This window comes from Ictidomys tridecemlineatus, chromosome 6 (assembly GCF_052094955.1).
Source record: "Ictidomys tridecemlineatus isolate mIctTri1 chromosome 6, mIctTri1.hap1, whole genome shotgun sequence".
Classification (NCBI taxonomy): domain Eukaryota; kingdom Metazoa; phylum Chordata; class Mammalia; order Rodentia; family Sciuridae; genus Ictidomys; species Ictidomys tridecemlineatus.
In genome coordinates, this window is record NC_135482.1 from 199,919,070 (window position 1) to 199,940,515 (window position 21,446).

Sequence of the window (21,446 nt, forward strand, 5' to 3'; positions counted from 1 at the left end):
GGAGTCACCAGGGCAGGAACAGCCTGAGGATTGTTGTCCTACACACCATGGAGTCACTAGGACAGGTGTAGCCTGTAGACTGCTGTTCTACACACCATGGAGTCACTAGGGCAGGCACAGCCTGAGAGCTGCTGTTCTACACACCATGGAGTCACTAGGGCAGGCACAGCCTGAGGACTGCTGTTCTACACCATGGAGTCACTAGGGCAGGCACAGCCTGAGGACTGCTGTTCTGTATACCATGGAGACACTAGGGCAGGCACAGCCTGAGGACTGCTGTCTACACACCATGGAGTCACCAGGGCAGGCACAGCCTGAGGACTGCTGTTCTACACACCATGGAGTCACTATGGCCGGCACAGCCTGAGGACTGCTGTTCTGTACACCATGGAGTCACCAGGGCAGGCACAGCCTGAGGACTGCTGTTCTACACACCATGGAGTCACTAGGGCAGGCACAGCCTGAGGACTGCTGTTCTGTACACCATGGAGTCACCAGGGCAGGCACAGCCTGAGAGCTGCTGTTCTACACACCATGGAGTCACCAGGGCAGGAGCAGCCTGAGGACTGCTGTTCTATACACCATGGAGTCACCAGGGCAGGCACAGCCTGAGGACTGCTGTTCTACACACCATGGAGTCACTAGGGCAGGGACAGCCTGAGGACTGCTGTCCTGCACACCATGGAGTCACTCAGGGCAGGCACAGCCTGAGGACTGCTGTCCTACACACCATGGAGTCACTAGGGCAGGCACAGCCTGAGGACTGCTGTCCTACACACCATGGAGTCACTAGGGCAGGCACAGCCTGAGGACTGCTGTTCTACACACCATGGAGTCACTCAGGGCAGGCACAGCCTGAGGACTGCTGTTCTACACACCATGGAGTCCCTAGGGCAGGCACAGCCTGAGGACTGCTGTGCTACACCCCATGGAGTCATTAGTGCAGGCACAGCCTGAGGACTGCTGTCCTACACACCATGGAGTCACTAGGGCAGGCACAGCCTGAGGACTGCTGTTCTACACACCATGGAGTCCCTAGGGCAGGCACAGCCTGAGGACTGCTGTTCTACACACCATGGAGTCACTAGGGCAGGCACAGCCTGAGAGCTGGTGTCCTACACACCATGGAGTCACCAGGGCAGGCACAGCCTGAGGACTGCTGTTCTACACACCATGGAGTCACTAGGGCAGGCACAGCCTGAGGACTGCTGTTGTACACACCATGGAGTCACTAGGGCAGGCACAGCCTGAGGACTGCTGTTCTACACACCATGGAGTCACTAGGGCAGGCACAGCCTGAGAGCTGCTGTTCCACACACAATGGAGTCACCAGGGCAGGTGCAGCCTGTGGACTGCTGTCCTACACACCATGGAGTCACCAGGGCAGGTGCAGCCTGTGGACTTCTGTCCTACACAGCTTGGGATCTCTAGGGAGTTCTAGCCTGAGGACTGCTATGAGGATAGGGTCTTCTTGATTGAGGACAGTGTCTCCCTACTTGGGGACAGGGCCTCCCTGGGCAGAGAGGTATGGATCAATTGACCTATTGGGATACAGACCCTTTACAGATGTTTGTGTGTTAGAAGTTTGGCATATTCTTGAGTGGTTAGCCTTCCTGCCATGAGGGCCCATTGTGGCAAGACCATGGAGGACTAGGCTGGTTGAGGGCCATTTTCTTGGGAGGATGGATCATGCTGGCTATAGCACTGTGGAGGTCCACTGCCCAGCTGCCCGCTGCCCTGCCCTCTGCACTTCTGGGTTTGCTAGTGTGAAATGGTCTTCCTTTCCTATTGATCCCTCCAGTGTCTGTCAGAACCAAACTGGATGAATGAATTGGGCTCCTCCCGGGGGCTGGCTCTTGCCCTCCACCGGACACTCTCCCACCCTTCAGAGGGCCCCAGTCAGTGGGCTGAGTCCCCAAATATTCCATGATTAGGCTTGCCCAGTGGAGAAGACCCTGAGAATCTCAGCTTGGATCACCCCCTCCGGAGGCCTCCTAGCCCAGCATTGTCTCTGCCCCTGCACCCCCGGGTATCCCTGCACCCTGGGCACCCCTGCACCCCGGGTATCCTTGCACCCCGGGTATCCCTGCACCCTGGGTACCCCTGCACCCCTGGGTACCCCTGCACCCCGGGTACCCCTGCACCCCAGTATCCCTGCACCCCGGGTACCCCTGCATCCCTAGGTACCCCTGCACCCCGGGTACCCCTGTACCCCGGGCATCCCTGCACCCTGGGCATCCCTGCACCCTGGGCACCCCTGCACCCCGGGTATCCCTGTACTCTGGGTGCCCCTGCATCCCGGGCATCCCTACACCCCGGGCACCCCTGCACCCCGGGTATCCCTGCACCATGGGTACCCCTGCACCCCGGGTACCCCTGCACCCCGGGTACCCCTGCACCCCAGATACCCCTGTACCCCGGGTATCCCCGCATCCCGGGTACCCCTGTACCTCGGGTACCCCTGCACCCCAGATACCCCTGCACCCCGGGTATCCCTGCACCCTGGGTACCCCTGTACCCCGGGCATCCCTGCACCCTGGGCACCCCTGCACCCCGGGTATCCCTGCACCATGGGTACCCCTGCACCCCAGATACCCCTGTACCCCAGGTATCCCTGCATCCCGGGTACCCCTGCACCCCGGGTAACCCTGCACCCCAGATACCTCTGTACCCTGGGTACCCCTGCACCCCGGGTACCCCTGCACCCTGGGTATCCCTATGGGAATTCTGAGTCCCAGGGGGAGCCTCAGCTGTAGGGAGGCATAGGGAGGCAGGAGGTCCCCCTCCCCACTGTGTCTCCCTGGACATCTCTCCAGGGGACTTCTTGCACTTCCCTGCCTTCTGGCAGTCAGAGATCAGATGCGCTGCCCTGCAGGGCCCTGCCTGCCATGGCCCACAGACATCTGTCCTCCCCTGGCCTGCACATCCCCCTGTCCCTTGTGGGGCACTCGGGGACTGAGGTCTTCCTTTGAGGGGTTGTGCTTCTGCTTCTTGTTTTGTGCAGAGCTTGTGGGGATTTGCTTTGGGGCCCCACAGTCAAGCTGGGCAGGACCCAGGCCCCCCAGGCAGAGCCTGGCCCCCTAGGCTCCAATGCAGAGTCAGAACTAAGTGCCAGCCACCGAGCACATCCTGGCCTGTCCTTTAATGAATAAGCAGTGGAGGAGTGTAAACTTTGTGGTAGGTCCCGTCCAGTGCAGCAGCCCCTCTTGGATGGTGTTTCCTAGGACTGAAAGCAGAGCCGTGTGGGAAAGCCTGCCACCAGGGGGCGCTGTTGGCCAGCCGAGACCTGCAGGACTGCAGGACCTGGTGCAAACAGAGGGGCTGCTTCCTGAAGGTGACAGGACAGGACTGAGGACGACCTGCAGCAGCCAACACCTGTCCTGGCTGCCAGAAGACGCACCTCGCCTCCTTACCCACCAAGGGACATGGGGCCCACCAGTGCAGGTAGAATGCTCTAGAAGGGCCTGGGTCTAGGCCTGCTCCCTAAAGGCTACTCATGGCACAGTGAGGGACCCAGGCTGCTCACTGCTTGCAGGCCCCACAGTCTGTGTGGCCTTTTCCCAAGGGTGGGACTGCTCGGAGCCTGGACCAGGAATAAGGGTCAGTTTTCAGGAACTCCACGTGACTGAGGTGAGATGGAGGAGGGCTGTACCCTGCAGCACCCTGCTTGGCCTGCCTGGGGCTTGGGCTTGGGTTATGAGGACCTCCCTGAGCACTGAGCCCCTTGGAGCCATGAGTCAGGAAAGCTGGGGATGCTGGGGAGCGGGGGACGGGCATGCTGACCACTGCCCAAGGGGGGTCCCTCTCTCCTCTGCCAAGTTGAGCGCATACTGCTCCCCAGTGCAGCCCTGGGGTCCCCGTCCTCCAGTTCCGTCAGGGCTACTCCAGGCAGTTGTCACAGGAGGATGTCAGGCTGCTGGGCGGCTTCCCCACTGCAGGGTCCGGTACCATCACCTGGCCCCTCAGCAGTTCTGAGTGTGGTCACCGACAGTCCCTGACCACATGGCCTGTGAGGCTGAGCCACACTCCTGCCCCTTTCCACACCTCAGAGAAAGTGTGTCCAGCCAACTTACCCTGTGTCTTTTGAAGTAGGACATGGCGCCCAGTGTCCAGGGCTTCGGCCGATGGTCTCAGGGCTGCACTCTGGGGGAGGGTTGGGAGCCTCTGGCATCACCGCTTCCTCTCACCCTCCTTCTCAGCTCTGGCCCATGCCGAGAGAGTCCCTGGGAGCCGGGTCCGAGGGGTCCTGGGAAGGGCACAGGGTGTGACCACCGGTGCTCTCCCCACCCGGCCCTCCCTCTTCTCCAGGAGCTAAGTACCTTCTCCAGGGCTGCTGCACACCCCTTCGCCTTCCTTTTGGTGGGGTAAGGGATACAGCACACCCAGCTGGTCCTGGTCCTAGAGGCCAAAAGTAGGGTGTTGTGGAAAGAAAAGACCCTGCCTGGCCCTGCCGGGCACGGCGGGTGCTCCAGCCTGCTCCCCACCTGGACGGTGCTCACTCCACCCCCAGGGCACTCTGTCCACAGCCTGGAGGCTACGGCAGAAGCAGACCCCAGCAGAGCCAGTCTGCTACCCTGTCCTCCAGCTAGCCCCAGGTCTCCTGTTCTCTGCCAGAGGGAACCTTCAATAGGAGAGATCAGGGAGGAGCTAAGCCTGCCCAGGGGCCCCAAAGCCAGGAGGCCAGAAGGGAGCCACTTGGAAAATGGCAGCCAGCCCTTTCCCTGCAGCCAGGCAGCAGCCCCCCCTTTCCCTCCGCAGGAGCCCTGGACTCAGAGCCAAACACACGGGGGTTTAATCCCATCATCTCAGTAGGGTAGGGTCAGAGGGAAATAGGGTGCTGGCTCTCAGTCCCTTCAGTCTAATGAATGCTTGACCGCTGCGTGCACCCACGTGAGGGGCACTGGGGGTCCAGTGTGCCCTGCAGAGAGGACAAGCCCTGCCCTCCTCCCCGTGCAAGCCCACAGGCCCTCACTCACTCGTCTTCTGACAAGTCCCCGATGTCCATCTCGCCCCACTTCTCTTCTCTCACAGCACAGGTGGTCACCTGTGGGAGAGGCAGGCAGGTTCAGAGGGCTGGGGTGTCCACCGGTGGGGTCTGCCTAGGACTAGGCCAGGGGAGGTGGGTCCCAGAGGCCACGGCTCCAGCACCCTCCACCTGACAGGGATCCCAACTGGTGCAACTCTGCTGCTGGCTGAACCCCCTGGAATCCCTGGAACCCAGGGGGCCCCAGGAGGAGGGTGTGATCTGAGGGAAACAGTGCCCCAGGGAGAAGAACCAACTCTCAGACAGAACTGAAACTCTCCAGAAGAGAACTTCAAGAAACTCGGAAAATGGTGACTGCTGGCCAGAGCAGAGAACTGAACCCTCGTGTTGCAAGGCCCTAGACGAGCCTCATGTCAACTTCGTCTTTTTATTATGGTGGTGACAATGTGATGATGCTGACAATGGGAATAATGGTGCTGGTGCTGGTGCTGGTGACAGTGGCTATCCAGGTATGGTGATGAAGACGGTGATGGTGATGTGAGGGTGGTCATGCTGACGGTGGGGATGGTGACGACAGTGGTTATCAGGATACAGTGATGAAGAAGATGGTGATAATTATAATGACAGCGATGGTGATGGTGTAATGGTGACAGTAAAGATGGTGGTGATGGTGATGGTGATGATGATGATGATGGTGGTGGTGATGGTGGTGATGGTGATGGTGATGGTGGTGGTGATGGTGGTGATGGTGATGGTGATGGTGTAATGGTGACAGTAAAGATGGTGGTGATGGTGGAGATGGTGATGATGATGGTGATGGTGGTAGTGATGGTGGTGATGGTGGTGATGATGATGGTGATGGTGGTGGTGATGGTGGTGATGATGGTGGTGATGGTGGTGATGGTGATGATGGTGGTGATGGTGGTGATGGTGATGGTAGTGGTGATGGTGATGATGGTGATGGTGTAATGGTGACAGTAATGATGATGGTGATGGTGTAATGGTGACAGTAATGATGATGGTGATGGTGTAATGGTGACAGTAATGATGATGGTGATGGTGATGGTGTAATGGTGACAGTAATGATGATGGTGATGGTGTAATGGTGACAGTAATGATGATGGTGATGGTGGTGAGGTACAGATAATGATGCCACTGTGGGTCATGGTGATAGTGGTGATGGTAGTGCTGATGGGAGATGATGTGATGATAGTGGGGATGAGGGGTGGTGCTGGTGGGGATGACAGTGATGCTGCTGGTGGTGGGGGGCTGAGGGTGGTGATGGTGCTGACAGTGCTGGAGATGACAATGTTGATGGTTGTGATAGTCATGTCATGGTGGTGATACTTCATACGGTGGATTTCTGGGTATGGTGCACTCTTCTGAGATCTCTACAAAACAACTTGGGGGTACTGCTACAGTCTCTTTTGGGCAGAGGAGACAACTGAGGCACAGAAGGTATTTTGGGGGTCCAAATCTCCAGGGTTCACCCTTTCTACTACCTGGTGTGATCCCACAAGAGGTTCTGGAGACAGTGGGTTACCCAGGCCCTAGAATACAGCCCCAGGGTACATGGGTGTGGGAATAAGGGAGGCCAATTCGCATCACCGTGGAGCATCCAAGGAGCTGCTGGTCCTGGGTCTCTGTCTCACCCTCTGAACAGGCCTGCTGTGGGCAAGTCCCCCAACCTGCCCAGCCTAGTCTGGGCACAGGCACTTTCTGGGTAGGTGGTGAGGGGTTTAATGTGTACCTCCTCGGCATGATCTCCCAGGTCAATCTCCACAAATGCAGATGGTTTCTGTGGGTGGAAATCACAGAGCTGGGGTGAGCTGTGAAGAACAAGACTTCCTGGAAGGGCTGCAGCTCCTGGCCTTGGGCAGCCAGGCAGGCCAGGGCAGGTTCCACAGGGTATCAGAAGCTGGTGATGCTCAGGGTGGGGGTCCTGCCAAGCTGGGTGGAGGGCTAATGGCAGTGTGGCCACGAGGTATCTGTGGGGCTGACTCTGGCAGGGAGCGAGAGGGAGGACTATGGCCTTCCCATCCACCCTACTCACTTCCCATCAGGTACCTGAGACTTCAGAGGGTCTCCCACACCTTCACCCACCAGGGCCTCTGGGCAGTGGCCGTACCTCGGGGAGGTACCTCCCAGGCCTGCTCAGCTGGATTCTGCCTCCAGAGATTCACCTGGAGCCACACTGCACCCAGTGGCAGACTCCACTGGGGTGCAGTGGCCCTGCAGTTTAGCTAATAGCTGCCTCAGGGTCTCCATCTGGGCACTTTGGCTGGCCCATGACCACACCAAGGGTGGTCTGTTGTAAAATCCTGGTAAGCAACATGCCCACCCTCTCCACAACGAGCACACGGTCTGAAGCACCCTCCTGCATCAAGTGTCTGTGAGAACCCCTAACACTGCATCTGGGCAGGCGGCTCTGGGCGTGTTCTCCTGGCCAAGGGCGGCTGAATGTCAGCTCCTCTCAGGACCCAACTCCGTTAGTGCCTGCACTGTTTGGCAAGTGGGCGAGGATGGGACAGCAGGGCCAGGCTTGGACCCCGGCCTCTCTGGATGGAGGGGGATGGAGGGGAGGGCCGGGGGCAGCTCTACAGCATGGATTCTGCTGAGGTGACCCCAGGACCACCCGTCTGCAGGGCGCTCATGGCCGGGCGGGCTGGCTCCTGTCACCAAAGGAAGCTCTTGCCTCTTTTTCCAGATCATTCAGCTTCGTGGAGTCCAGCTCTTGTTCCTGCAGCCAAAGAAGACACCCACAGGCTGATATCAGCAGACCCCACCAAGATGGCGGAGGGCCCCGGGACCAAGCGGGGCTCACCTCAGCCTCCAGGACGCCGCTGCCTGCACATGCTCCTGCCTGCTCCTCCTTGGTGCTGGTCTCTGAGTCGCTCTTCTCAACCTCTGACTCCGTTTTCCCACATTCGTGGCCCAGGCTTCCCAGGGCATCCTGATTCTTTTCCTTCCTGTCTTCCTCTAGATTTGCCTGACTGTGAGAGAAGGGAACCAGGCAGGGAAGGTGTCATGCCTTTGCCTGGGGTTCCTCGTGCCAGTGCTGGGTAACAGGCACCCAGCTGAGGTGAGTCTGTGAGGGGCCCTTCTGTGGGTGAGGGTCTGGACCTGAGGTCCCCTCCTGGCACTGAAAGCCAGCCACACCCTGAATGACAGTATCCTGCTGGCAACGCTATTCACAGTTAACTGGGCTATCGAGAAAGCAGGTCCCACCTGCTCCAAGGACCAAAATTGCTGAACAGAGGTGACTACCATCAGCAAGTGCATGGCTACCTCTGCCTGAAGACCAGCTGCCATGGAGACTGGGCTGGGTCTGTGCCAGTCACCCGCACCACCTGGGTGACCCTCCCTGCAGCACTCTGCTGAATCTAGGGTGCAGCGAGGGGCCTCTCCAGCATCGGGTGGGGAGACATGGGTGGGGTAAAGGCAAGCGTTTCACTGTTCCTCCAAGAGGACAGTGGGCCTCCTGGCTTAGCCCTGCCGCCCACACTCAGCTGGGCAGGGAGGGTGCTCCGGGACTCCCCCAGGCCCCCTGCCCTCCAGCCACACTGGTGGCTGAGCACCCTGGTCTCCACAAGGCCACTCCTGGCCCGTGGTGGTGGGTTGGATTTTGGTATCCAAGAAACATTCTTGGGAGATTCAGTGACTGGAGCCTCCCAGGTGGGTGGAGCAGAGGGCAGTGCTATGCTTGGTGGGAGGCCCGGCTGGGGCGGCCTCCCTCTGTGGAGCCACTGGGCCTGCTCCCACCCAAACAGATGAGACCTCTTTGGGTCCAGCACCTCCTTTCCAGGGTGTCTGTGGGGTTGTTGGCTCTGACACTTGGGCCAGCTGGAATGGGCCGCAAGGAGGGGACAGAGGGTCCTGTTTCTGTGGGGAGTCCCTCCCAATAAACGTGAATTCTTAAACGCCCCCAGGCCCTCAGGTGGATCTTCTCAGGACACCGGCTCCCTTGGGTCCCTCCCAAGCCTGGCCTTGGTGGGGGTCTGTTCTTGCACACACACACACACACACACACACACACACACACACCTGCTTACCAGATGGTATCATCTGCATCCCTCCTTGGGTCTTGCCCCTGGTCTTCAGACTCTGAGAAGCAAGGACAGTGTTGGTCAGTGCCATTGGCACATGGGCCCTGGCTCCTGAGACCAGCCTGCCCCAGCCCAGGGCTGGCCACCTGCAGGCACGGTCCTGCTCTGAAGCCCCTCCTGGAGTGTGCTCAGGACCACCGGCAGCAGGGGGCGTGGCCATCATGAGCCGGGAGCCCATCTCGCCTGCAGCGCAGGCCTCTCCCAGCTCTGCCCTCTCTGTGGGACTCAGGCCCTCACATGAACGTCTGAGGCCCGAGGATTAGAAACCCCCGTCCCAGCACAGCGACAGGAACAGGATGGGGAGGGGCCTCTGGTCACCCCAGGCTCCCTTTGCAGGAAGACAGGAGGTGGGAGGGCCACCCGTTCTCTGGCCCCCAGCCAGGTGCTCTAGCAGCCCCCTCTCCTAGGCAGGGCCCAGGAGCACCCTGAGTCTGCCTGAGGCGAGGGGCCCCTGCAGCTTCCTGGCGATTCTGGAGGGATGGGCCTCCACCGCAGCTTCCTGACTCAGGTCCCTGGCACCCGCATGTGGGTGTGCAAGCCCTTTAAGGAGGCAGGTCAGGGTCAGGGTCAGGGTCAGGTGACTGGGCTCTCGGGTGCCGCCCCAGGCCTGGGTGCCGGGGGCCTCTCCTGTCCTGTGTGGCCCCAGCCAGGTCTGAGTGCTGTGACCGCGCTCCCTGCTGCAGCCCCTTCTCCTGCAAACCACCAGGAGCCGATGCAGCCCAGGGAACTCATCATTTACGTGTTTGTTGTCTGGCACGGGGTTGAACGTCGTGATACTCCACCAGTGAGCTCTGCCCCCAGCCCCTTTTAGTTTTTAATTTAGGTCTGTTTCCCAGGCTGGCCTTGGACGTGGGATGCTCCTGCCTGAGCCTTCTGGGTGACTGGGATGAGAGGCGTGTGGCCGGGGAGTCTCAAAGCTTTCAACGATGGTTCTGATGGAAGAACAGCCAGGACACTGGGGACTGGGGACTGCCCTGTCCTGGAGGGCTTCCTGCAGGGACTGGCCAGCGGCAAGCCCTGAGCCCAGCCCAGTGGTCCAGGGAAGACCTGCAGATGGAGGAGCCTTCTGGCCAGCCATCCCTTGCTGGATGCCACGTCCACTCTGCCCGTCCTCCAGGGTCAAGCTCCATGGAGACCAGGCATCCTGCTACCTGCTCCTGCTGGGGGGCTCACCCCTCCTACCCAGGGCATCAGCCTGAGCCTGGGTCCTTTGTCATCTGTCTCAGGGCTGCTGCTTGAGGTGGCTGAGGACAAGACCTGGAGGCCATTCCTGCTGCTTCCTGACCAGCCTGTGAATGGCCTGTCACAGCAGGTGAGGAAGGCCTACCCAGGCGGAGGGGACGCGCCACTGCTCTTGAGCTTACTGTGGGACTTTGAAGTTCTCGGGAGCATCTGGCAAGGAGTGTGGGGGGGTGGTTCCACGGCTCCAGGCAGCCTGGAACCGGAAGCACCCTGTTCTTGGGGACGCACCTGGTGGGTGTCCTCAGGATCCATCCCTTCCTGAGCTGCTGGCCCAAGGGGCCCTCCCGCAGGAGACCCTCCTACCCTCCTACCTGGCTCCCTGCGCAGCTTCCTGATGCGGCTTGGGGGGTCTCCCTTCTGGTGCAAGCCACCCATGCTCCGGCTCCTCTGGAGCTCGGTCCCCTCACTGGCTGCCTTGAGATGTCCAGGGGCCACTCCTGAGGGCAGGGCCCCAGGGCCTGGCCGGTGCCTCCTGTGTGTGGTTGGATCCTTCTCCATTCTGCCTGCGGGAGGAGGGAGCTGTGGCCTGCACAGCCTCACACTGAGGGCATTGCTGCCCCTCTCTCCCTGTCGTCCCTGCTCCAGGGAGTCGCCAGAATGGGGGTGGTTGTCGCGGAGCTGCTGTGACATCACTGCAGGTCAGGGGTCAAGGGTCAGCAGGCCCAGCCCAGAGCAGCCTTCCCGCCAGCCAGGGCTCGGAGCAGGGCTCGGCTGCCTGGGTTTCTCCTGCAGATGAGGGTAGGTGGTGGCCTGGGCCAGGAACGTGGGGCTGAGTCAGACTCAGGAAAATGAAGGAGAGGGCAAGGCCAGAGGATTCCTGCCCCAGAGAGGGACGTGGAGGTGCTCTGCCGAGAGGAGGGCTTGGACAGCCCTCGGTGGCAGGCTGGAATCGTGCTGCTGTGGAAACCAGCCTGTATAGGACAAGAGCCGGTGGCTCCACCCGGAACGCACCCCTTCAGCTCTGCAGACTGTCCCTGGCAGGGTCGGGGCGGCGCCTCCGACTGAGGCTGCTGCTGTCGTCTCTGTGTCTGCACGTGGCCATCCCTGGAGGTCTCTGTCCTGACTTCTTTTTCATTATTTTGTTTTACTTATTTACTTTTTGGTACTGGGGATTGAGCCCAGGGGCACTTAAGTCTGAGCCACTCCCCCATCTCTTTTTTAAAAATAGATATTTTATTTAGAGATAGGGTCTGGCTGAGTTGCTTAGGGACTCACTAAGTTGCTGGGGCTGTTTTTGAACTTGTGACCCTCCTGCCTCAGCCTCTGGAGCTCTGGGATTGCAGACATGCACCACCATTCTGGGCCTGACTCTTCTTATAGGAACCCGGCAGCCGGATGAGGCTCATTCCAGCACCTCATATTACCTCCGACCTCCGCCAAGGCCTGCTTCCACATGGAGCCTCTGAGGTGCTGGGTGTGGGGTCTTCAACATGTGACTTGGGGGCACATTCAGCCCAGTGCAGCCCCACAGGAGAGCCCTGCTCCTCTGCTCCAGCTGGCCACACAGAGCAGGGGTAGGGAGGGAAGCCGCCCTGCACCTGGAGGGCTGGGTGGGTGAGGCTGTGGATCCCACTGAGGCAGGTCCTGGGGAGGAGCAGGCATGCAGCACCCTTGCCTGACACCAGGGGGCCCAGAGGTGGGGCTGTTCCCGGGGCAGAGGGAGAGCTTGGTGTCACGGGGCGCAGTGGGGGAGCAGTGGGAAGACCAGGATCCGCTGGACCAGGTCTGTGTGGGCGTGCGGTCCTCCAGAAACTGCTGCTGGGGCCTCATCTTCTCCTGGGAGGGGGGAGGTCAGAGTACCTTCCTTGCTGGTTTTTTAAAGTGCCTTGGGCTCAAAATAACTCTTCTGCCCAAGGAGCTTACTTTGAGGGGCTTGTTCTGCACCCCCGGGACCCGCTGATGCCCATACCTCCTAACCACCAGCTTACCCAGGGTGAGCTCATGGCACCTGGAGGAAGCAAGGGAGCCTCCACACACGGGTCCTCCTGGGGCGGCCTGGAGCCTCTTGCGTCCCAGAGGCCACAGGTCACTGGCCCAAGGCTAGTGAGCAAGAGGAATGAGCAGAAGGACGGGTCTCCCAGGAGCCTCTGTACCCCTCCTGGGGAACACGGGGCCTTTAGGGCATCTCCTTCCTCCAGGGCCAGCCTCCTACCTCCGTGTTCCTTCTCACCCTGACTCTGATTTCATACACCCCAGTGTGAACTGGGTCCTCTGGTCCTGGTGCTGCCCAGAGCCCAGCCCGGGATGCTCACCAGGGCTGGAAAGAGGCCACGCCCTCCCTGCCCCACCCCCGACCTCCTGTGGATGGAGGAGGCCAACCAGGGACAATCCAGCCTCCGCCTTTTGGGCACAGTCCTGAGCCACTTGATGACTCCCAAGAAATGTCTGACTTGAGTCCCAGAGGCAGACCCAAGACCTTCCTCCTGATGGAGCCAACCGATGGAATTAAAGAGAGAGAGAGGGAAACCCAATGGAGAGAAGGAAGAAATAAAGAAAGCAGAAGCAACTCAGCAAACTCTGTCTCTAAATAAAATTCAAAATAGGGCTGGGGCTGTGGCTCAGTGGTCGAGTGTCCCTGACTTCAATCCCCAGTAGCCCCCCAGCAAAAGAAAAGAAAAAAGGTAAAGAAAAACAAAATGGAGAAAAGAATAAAGAAATTAGAAACCACATCAGCCGTCCCTGGCCCCAGCCACGGGGTCTTGGCCTTACGCCCTTTGACCCTCTCCTGGCCTCAGGAGGGGCAGCAGAAGAGCAGACGGCAGCTCCCCCCGTCCCGGGGTGCCCACCCCTCCACCCCCAGGGCCACGGCTCAGCTCCACGCATCTTCAGAAAGCTCCCGGGGACTGTCTAAAGGCCTGGGCAACGCCTCTCCTGCCAAGTTCCCACCTAAAGCCCCACATGTCACCTGAATGTCACCTGCCAGAGGGATGCCACTTGTCATCAGACCCTCTTGTCACCTGCCACTCCCCACCTGGTGCCCCGACCCAGCGCAGTGACCCGTGGGCTCCTGTGGAAAACAGGCCAGTCCTCAGAAAGAATAAAACCTCTGTTTTAATGGGCCAGTAAAATACATTGCAAATTATTAGTATTTTATAAACTGAAACATTGTTACAAATCCCTGTTAAAAATCGCAGCCTGAGAGCATGTGTCCAGAGGTTCTTTACACTTTCCTCCACTACTTCTGTGACAAGAAATAATGTGACTATCTGTCCCTAGATGGAAAGCCTGGACCAGGAAGTCCACATGTGCCTCAGTGCTTCCCCAGGACCCCTGCCACAGGCCAGGGGTGCTGGAGAGCAAGGTCTGCAACAGCAGCGTGCCACCAAGCGGAAGAGGCCTGCCCTCCTGCCCCGACCTCCTGTCCCAAGACAGCAGCTCTGGCCGTGGCCATGCCCTTCACCTCCTGGGGCTCCCGAGACGGGGCCACAGCAGTCCCTGGGAGACTTCTGGCAGCTGGAGACACAGTTCCTGGCTATCTGCCTCTCAGAGCCCTCTTGAGCAGGTAAAGGTTCCAATCTTCTAAGTTACCTTACATCAAAGAGCTAATTAAAAACACTCCTTTAAAAACATTAAGAAAGACGGCTTGAAAAATGCACTTTTCAAAAATCTTCCCCCAACCTCCCCATGGGGTGGCAGGCAAGTGGACTACGGTTCCCCACACCAACCCGTAGTAGGACAGCTGTGCTGGGACTGGGGACTGACCCACAGTAGGACAGCTGTGCCGGGGCTGGGGCTGGCCAGTCAGCCAGAGGAGACGGAATCTTGCCTCTCCCTGCCTGGACTCTGCAGAAGGGACCAGGCCCCCAAAGCCCAGGACCCTCAGGGATTCCAGCCACCAAACAGGCCCTTCAGCCAGGAGCAGACCGGGAGGCCTCTGTCACAGCCATGGGGGCAGGAGGCTTGCAGGGATGCAGTGACACTGTTCACGTCTGGAGGGGCGCAGCAGAAGAGCCGGGGCCAGGCCAGAGGAGGGATGGATGAGTACTGGGCAGTCCCTGCTTCCTGACCCTTCGTCTGACCCCTGCACCTCCACAGAACACAGGGAATGAGAAGACCATGACCCCACACTCCAGAGGCCAGTCAGAGCACTCGGCACTGGCAGGTGAGGAAAGCAGGAGTCAGAGTTCTGTGTGGAGACGTGCAGTGCCCTGGCAGCCAGGACTGGTCCTGTGGGAGCTGCTGGGCTGTGCAGGCTCCATCGGTTCTGCTTCCCTCGCCGCTCAGGGTGGTGGGTGGCCTTGTGTAGCAGGTTGGTGCCACCCTCCAACACTGCACACACTTCAAATGGAATGGGCGGAGATCTCGGACTGTTGTCGGATGTAGTTCTGGAAACTCTTGTCTCCAATGGGGTGCTCCCTGGGAGACGGGGAGAGGACAAAGTTACAGGCAGAAGAGGCTCCCACCCAGGCGCTCCCTGGAAGAGAGGCAGAGCAGAGGCTCCCTCCCTCCTCTGGGTGCTCCCGGAAGATGAGGGAGAAGAGGCTCTGCACTCTGTGTGTCCCTGGAGGAAGTGGGGATAGAGTGCTTCATGAACAGGAGGTCCCCACTCTGGGTGCTCCCTGGAAGGAGAGAGGTGCCGTGTGTATGCCATATGCAGTGTGCACACACGTGTGCAGATCCACACTCAAGGAGGTGCATGCAGCATGCACACATGTTGGCGTGCAGTGTACCCCTGCTGCGGATCACATGTTGTGATGCATGAGGTTCACGTGTGTAGGCTGGACTTGTGTGCACACGGAGCGTGGTACACTCTGGAGTGTGTGTGGTGAGCGTGGGGAAGGCGGGCTCTGTCCACCTGTGGCTGAAGAATGCCCGGTGCTGGGTAGTGGGTGTCTGGGGTGGGTCGCTGCCTGCTCTGGGTGCACCACCTCCCCTAGAACAGGCTTCTGCTTCCTGGGCTGCGGTCAGCCCCCTGGCTTTAGACTGCAAGGCTGCTGACGTGGGCTCCCTGCCAGGTGTGTCCAAGACCTGCCTCAAGGCTGGAGGCCCTAGAGGTGCTCGGGCTCTATCCAGCAGGACGTGGGGAGTGGTCACTCTCCCTGAGCCTCACTTGATCCTTCCCAGAACCCCGGCCTCTTCCCTGCAGGCTCACCCACCCATTCTAGGCTGTGTGCTGGCTCTGTCATGGCGTCCCTTGGCACCTGCTGCATGGGCACAGTCAAGACGCCCACTCCCCTGGCTCTGGGCTCTTCTAGCCCTCACCTCATTTCACTCCATCTCCCATGACCTCTGCTCCTGTGCAGAAGTGGGGCTGGGAGCCAGGCTACCTGCCAGCCATCGCTGGTGATGGGTCGGTGCGGTCCACCCGGCTCAGTCCTGAGCATCCGCCCGCCCTACCCCCCTCCCTCCTGGGACAAGAATGTGGCCACTCCAGAGCCAGCCTGTGCCATGACCTGGGAGATGGCAGAGGGCGTGTGATGCAGAGGCAGATGGGCCAGACCCTGGCCGAGACAGGCTGGGGAGGCCCGGCCTCCTCCCCAGGTGGGCACCATCAGAGGTCTGAGGTGGACTGGCCACACCCTGCCCACAGCCCCAACCCTGAGGCACTCACTGACTCCCGTATCTGGTCTTCTTGAACTTGTCCCTCCTGTACTGCGCGTGCTCCTGCTCCAGGGCCCCCACGCCTGCGATGACCTGCTTCAGTGTCTTGTAGGTCTCCTGGGGGTCGTCAATGAGGAACGTGGAGTACTCCTCCTGCTCGGGGCCGTCGTACACAGACTTGCTCCCACAGGCCTCTGTGGGGCAGGGATGTCACTGTGGGTGTCCCTGTGGCCACCACCCCTTCGTGGGGTGTCTGCCAGGGCATGCATTTCCCACAGCAGTGCCCTCGGGGAACGGCTGGCCCTGGGCCCGTGAGTGAGAGCAGCATGGGTGTCCACCCTGCAGCCCCTGGGCCCAGCCTGTCTCGGCCCAGCCATCCTCCCCTCACAGGTCCAGAGAGGACGGCTGTGGGGGAAGGTGGCGGGCGCCAGAGCGTGTCCCTGCCCTCCTGGGAGGGCTGGTGAGGGTGCAGAGCCAAGGCTGCTCCGCAAGGCCTGACTAGGCGGAGGGACAGAGCAGGAGGCAGAGGTGGCGTCCCTGAGCCAATCTGTCTCACGAGGACACAAAGTAACAACTTAAACCACTTCTGCCTGGACCCTGGGCCTGGTGCCCTGTGAACAGTGTCCTTGAACTGATCAAGGTGAAATGGAGTTCTGGGACCAGGCCCTGCGGGAGACACCGGCTCCGTTTCACATGAGCAGCCTCCCCAAAGCCCTAACAAGCAGGTCCCTGTGTCACTGCACGGATGGACACATGGCCTGCCCCCAGCACACCCGGCAAGCCTGCCATCCCCCACAGAGATGTCTCTACTCTCGCCACCATCGTGACAAGCCGTTCTGCACTGGCCGACCTTCCCAGCCCAGCACTAGCCCTCAGGACAGAATGCCATGACCCTGCACTGAGTCTGCAGATGTGGGGCCACAGAGACCTAGCCACAGGAGCGCCAGGAGGGGCCAGGGTCTGACCACGGCCTGTGGCCAAGGCATGGCAACACAGCCCTCCAGCACCAAAGGCTAGGTCTTGGGCAGAAAGGGACTTGTTACACCACCGCACAGGCCCCATGGTCATGTGTCTGGGGAGACGGTGTCTCGCAGCCATCGGAGATGCCCAACTAGAAGGCTGTCAAGAAGCACCGCGATCTCAGGCAGAGGCTTGGAGGATGCAGGGACTCCACGCCCTGTAAGGTGCATGTGGGCAGAGTGAGCTGAGAGTCTAGCTGCGTTGACAGCAATGAGCCCTTGCTATCAAGACGGTTTGTTGGTTATTGGGAGGAAGGATGAGAGCATAATTGTTTCCATTTGTCTATCTGTCCATTTTTTATTCATCCATCCACTTACCTATCTATCCATGCATCATGCATTCATCTACCCACCTATCCATCCATCCATCTATATACCTGTCTGTTCCTCCCTCCTTCCTCCTTCATCCCTTGCTCCCTCCCTCCCTCTCTCTCATCTGGCCAACCATCCATCTATCCATCTGTTTATACACCTGTCTCTCCCTTCTTTCCTCCCTTCCCCCTCCCATCTGGCCATCCATCCATCCATCCATCCATCCATCCATCCATCTATCTATATACCTCTTCCTTCCTTCCTTCCTTCCTTCCTTCCTTCCTTCCTTCCTTCCTTCCTTCCTTCCTTCCTTCCTTCCTTCCTTCCTCTGTCCCTCCCTCCCGTCTGGCCATCATTCCTTCCTTCCTTCCTTCCATCCATCCATCCATCCATCCAACAGGACAAGTACCCCCTTTGTGCCAAGTCCTGGGGTAAAAAGGATGTTTCCTTTGCTCTCAAAAGGCCCCAGATAACAACTAAAAGTGAACAGACCAGAAAGGGCTGCACTTGAGTGATGGGGTGAACCCAGGCCATGGGGCTGGGGGGCTGGAGAAAGCTCCCAGGAGGAACAGACTCACAGGAAGGGCAGGCACTGGCTGGACTGAAGTAGGAGGGCACTCCAGGTAGAGGGTAGAGGCCAGGCACAGTGTGCAGCACTGTGGTGCAGGCAGGGCCAGGCCCTGCGCATGCTGTGCTTACTGGGCACCATGCTACCGCTGGGTGTGCACAGGCATGTGAGCCTGTGTGAGCCTGGAGCTGTTCTCACACATGGGTGGGACATGATGCCCAGGACCCCGTGCATGGCCTTCTGGGCTGGGTCAGGAAAGCAGGGAGGAAGGAAGGCTAACGGCTCGACTCGACTTCCTCCTATGTTTTGTTCCGTGGGCTGAGGGCTGTTTTGTGATCTACATGAGCGTATCTGAGTTCTCCCAGACCCCGCATGGAGAAGACACCCCTGCCTCCCTCCTTGGATCTGCCTGCCACTGAGGAACAGAGCAGGTCCCGTGCCACCTAATCTGTCCTGCCCAGACTGCTGAGCTGAAATGTCACATCTCTCTCTAGAGTGCTGGCTGGCCAGCAAACAGCTTCCTATCCCCAGGGCTGTAGCCTGCCCACGACACCCCACGGACCCTGCAGATGGCCTGTGCCTGGGACAGCTCCCTGGCCCGACACGTGCAGGGGCTGTGGTCACCTTGCATCTTCTCCAGCTTGCCCATGTACAGGTTGAACAAAGAGTAGATGCGCTCCGTCTCCCGGTCCCCGTCAATGTCCAGCTGGATGTTTGCTGGGAGGCCACTGCCCAGATAGGGAAAGAATAAAAAGAAAAGAACACGACTTAGACATGCTTTTACTCATATTACTTTTAAGAAAATCAAGTAAGAAAGAAATTGGGGAGAAGATATTTAAAACCTTTTCCTGACCTTGGTGACAGGGTGGCCCCAGGCTGGCTTAGGACATGTGGAGAATGTGAGGGAGAACAGTCCAGCCTCCACAGTGGGGCCTCTTGGGACCCATGGATCCAGACCAACCACGGTGGACGGGGCAGAAATGACTGGTGTAAGGCTTGGGCACATCCCCAGAGGTTCACCTGCCCAGAGGACAGGTCAGCTTTCCTTTCCCCCCAGGAGGCTGTGGGTTCCTGTCCTGACCTGGGTGAGGACAGGAGAGAGGCCTGGGGACTGACAGGTGTGGCCCTGGCTTCTGCATCTATCACCCTCCACGGCTTTGGGGAGCGAATAGCCAGACGTGAAGGTTGCGTGACAAGTACACTTTGGGGGGCTTGTCACACGAGGCTGTCATACTCCTCATATGACAAGGCAGAGAGAGCTAATCAGGGGCCCTGCCGAGGGAGGCCGGGCCCCCTGGCCACAGGAGGCCCAGCTGCCATGCCGGCCTCAGTGTCCACGCAGAGGTGCTGGTGGAGAGTCTGGGTGGGGCTCTGAGCGGAGATGGAGCACTTCCAGGCTCTCAGGAGAAGTGGGCGCCTCAGCTTCAAGCCCTCCTTTGCCTGCTGACCACTTCCCCAAGGTCGGCTCTGCCCCAGCAAGGGCTGGGGAGGAACCTCCATGGCCTGGAGCTCCCTGCAGGTACACGGCCTCCCAGAGGCCCACGCCCTGGTGCCCCCTCAGTGGGGACTCTGCAGAGGACATGAGACCTGCCTGGCTGAACTCCCTGGACAGCACAGCAGCCAGGTGACTGTGCTTGGCTGAGTGGGGGTGCTGGGTGCCGGGTGCTGCAGGGGCCCAGACCTACCCAGTGCAGGGGGTGCAGCCGGCGGCAGTGTCGGAGGAGGCCCTGCAGCACAGCCAGTGGCCGTTCAGGTAGGCAGACGGGTGGAAGACGGTGAGGCGTGCCTGGTTGCACTGGCTCACCTTGGTGAGGATGTCGATCCAGTCCCTGGCCTCCACACAGTTGCTGGCCTGGATGTACAGCGCACGCTCCGGCTGGATGACCTGGAACATCTGAGGGCACAGTGTGGGCTCAGGAGGGCTACTAGAGGAGCTAGGCATTCAGACGCCATCAATGGCTTGAAAAGGGACACTTGGCTGGAAGGGCCCCAAGGGGCCAGGGCTGAGGCAAACCTGGATGGGCCCAGGGCCTTCCTGCAGCTCTGCCACAGGATGGGGCTGTGGGAACAGAAGAGGCGGAGCTGGGAGGCCCCTGCAACTTGGCCACCAGGGTGAGCCTAGCCAGGCACACTCTGCCCTGCAGCCTCAGAAGCCTCAGCTGAAATCCCCCACCCACCTGCTTTCTCTCCTGGGACTGCAGGGCTGGCCACAGGTGTCATGAAGCTCCTCCTGTCCACCTGGCTGGCACATGGAGCCCTGCCTCAGGGTCTGGCAAGCTGTCCTTGCCCTCTGGTACCCTGGTGCCCACCTGACCACATGGACGGCTCCACTCAGGGGCTTCTTCCTCATGAGGCTGCCCAGGCCGCCTTTGCCTCTCTCCACCAACATTACTAAGTGCCAGCAACTGCCCTGGGTCCCAGGGACCTGCTACTTGCAGCCAGGGGGAAGGATGAAAGCAAACAGCGAGTCAGGGCCAGGGCCTAACAGGTCAGGAGAGACTGAGCAGGCCTCTGCTGAGCTCTGGACAGGCGAAGTTAATTAGGCAGAGCAGGGAGAGGGTCGATGAGGTGGAGCACAGAAAGGGGACAGATGGCTTCCCAGGCAGCAGACAGCGGGAACAAAGGTCCTGGAGCCAGAGGGGTCAGGTGACCCCAGGAGCACAGGCCAAGCTGCACCCAGATGGTGCTTGGAGAGGTGGGCAGACCAGAGCTTGGCAGGACTCCGGTGGCTATCCAAGGTGATAGCCCTTCTGGGCTGGGGGAGTTCTGGCTCCATATTCCTGGGTGAATAGCTGGGGCCTCACTGGGAGATGGGAACACCCTGTGCCCCCGTCCCCGTGTGTGTAAACCCCACCTCTGCAGGAGTGTGCTCATGGCTACGATCCCCATGGACAGCAACCTGACCATCATTTTGGGCTGGGCACTCACAGGGGCCAGAAAGCCAAGCTGATGGACAACTAGAAAACAAGCTGCCTCTAGGCATGTAGAACACCAGGCCTGAGTCACCCAGCAGGACAGGGAAGGTCTGAGAGCAGGTGACAGCGGAAGCCCTCCGTGCACCCGCCTGGGAAGGAGCAGGGTGGCCACTGTGAGTACGAGGGGGATGTGCTGGCCTGGCCAGAGGGAGATTTCTGGTGTGGGCCACCGCAATGTGGTTCTGAAGAGAACTGTTTTTAGGAAGCATACACTGAAGTCCCCGTGCAGTTCAGGAAAGATGCAGCCGTCACACACAGAGGAGCGAGGACACCAAGGATGACCAAGCACACAGGGTAAAGTGAAGCCAGATCAAGGGTGCCTGGGACCCCTCGTTCTGTCCTTGTGCATCCTTCTCTAAGTTCAGAATTACACAGAGCAAAACCAGGTTTGAGAGGAAGTCCCAGCAGGCTCAGGACCTGTTCCTGGCACCCTCGAAGGGACTTTTTCCTCCTCCAAGTTGTTGTCGTGGGATTTGGTCACAACAATGAAAAGGTTTTAGCACTGAAGTCGGCACTGAGAGGTGAAGTGTGATGCACCTCACCACGTGGTTCAGGAGCCTGGGAACTGATTTGCAGGAGGAGTTTGGAAAGTTTGGAGATGCAGGCTGGAGAAGCAGAGTTTGTTTAATGGGAGATTCTGGTGGAGTTTAGAAGCCCAGGGTGCCAATAGGAATGTGGACAGCAAAGGCTGCTCCTGAG

General features: G+C 59.6%; 2 protein-coding genes across 8 annotated transcripts in view; both read right to left on the reverse strand.

The window, feature by feature from the left end:
* Positions 1-3,127: 3,127 nt before the first annotated feature.
* C6H13orf46 (chromosome 6 C13orf46 homolog) lies at positions 3,128-13,259 on the reverse strand. Of its 2 annotated transcripts, XR_013423555.1 has the most exons (9): positions 10,644-13,259; positions 9,037-9,088; positions 7,809-7,977; positions 7,680-7,724; positions 6,735-6,782; positions 4,977-5,044; positions 4,320-4,398; positions 4,074-4,246; positions 3,128-3,226 (listed from the first exon to the last, which is right to left on the reverse strand). XR_013423555.1 is itself a non-coding variant. In XM_078016384.1 (8 exons), exons 1-8 carry the CDS (start codon positions 10,960-10,962, stop codon positions 4,196-4,198), a joined length of 831 nt encoding a protein of 276 aa, XP_077872510.1. In that variant the 5' UTR covers positions 10,963-13,259; the 3' UTR covers positions 3,128-4,195. The 2 variants fall into 2 exon arrangements, 1 of the variants encoding a protein (XP_077872510.1); XM_078016384.1 differs by having other exon boundaries at positions 3,128-4,246.
* A 106-nt stretch (positions 13,260-13,365) lies between these two features.
* The window catches only part of Rasa3 (RAS p21 protein activator 3), a 117,792-nt gene continuing 109,711 nt past the window's right edge, over positions 13,366-21,446 (reverse strand). For 3 of the 6 annotated variants that reach the window (XM_078016383.1, XM_005342345.5, XM_040281765.2), the window contains 4 exons: positions 19,458-19,666; positions 18,397-18,500; positions 15,884-16,067; positions 13,366-14,688 (listed from right to left, as the gene is read on the reverse strand). In XM_078016383.1, the coding sequence (XP_077872509.1) occupies positions 14,613-14,688; positions 15,884-16,067; positions 18,397-18,500; positions 19,458-19,666 (573 nt within the window). In that variant the 3' untranslated portion in view covers positions 13,366-14,612. Of the gene's footprint in view, positions 14,689-15,883; positions 16,068-18,396; positions 18,501-19,457; positions 19,667-21,446 lie in introns of those variants that run through there. The other 3 variants (XR_013423553.1, XR_013423554.1, XR_005732257.2) reach the window with 3 other exon arrangements.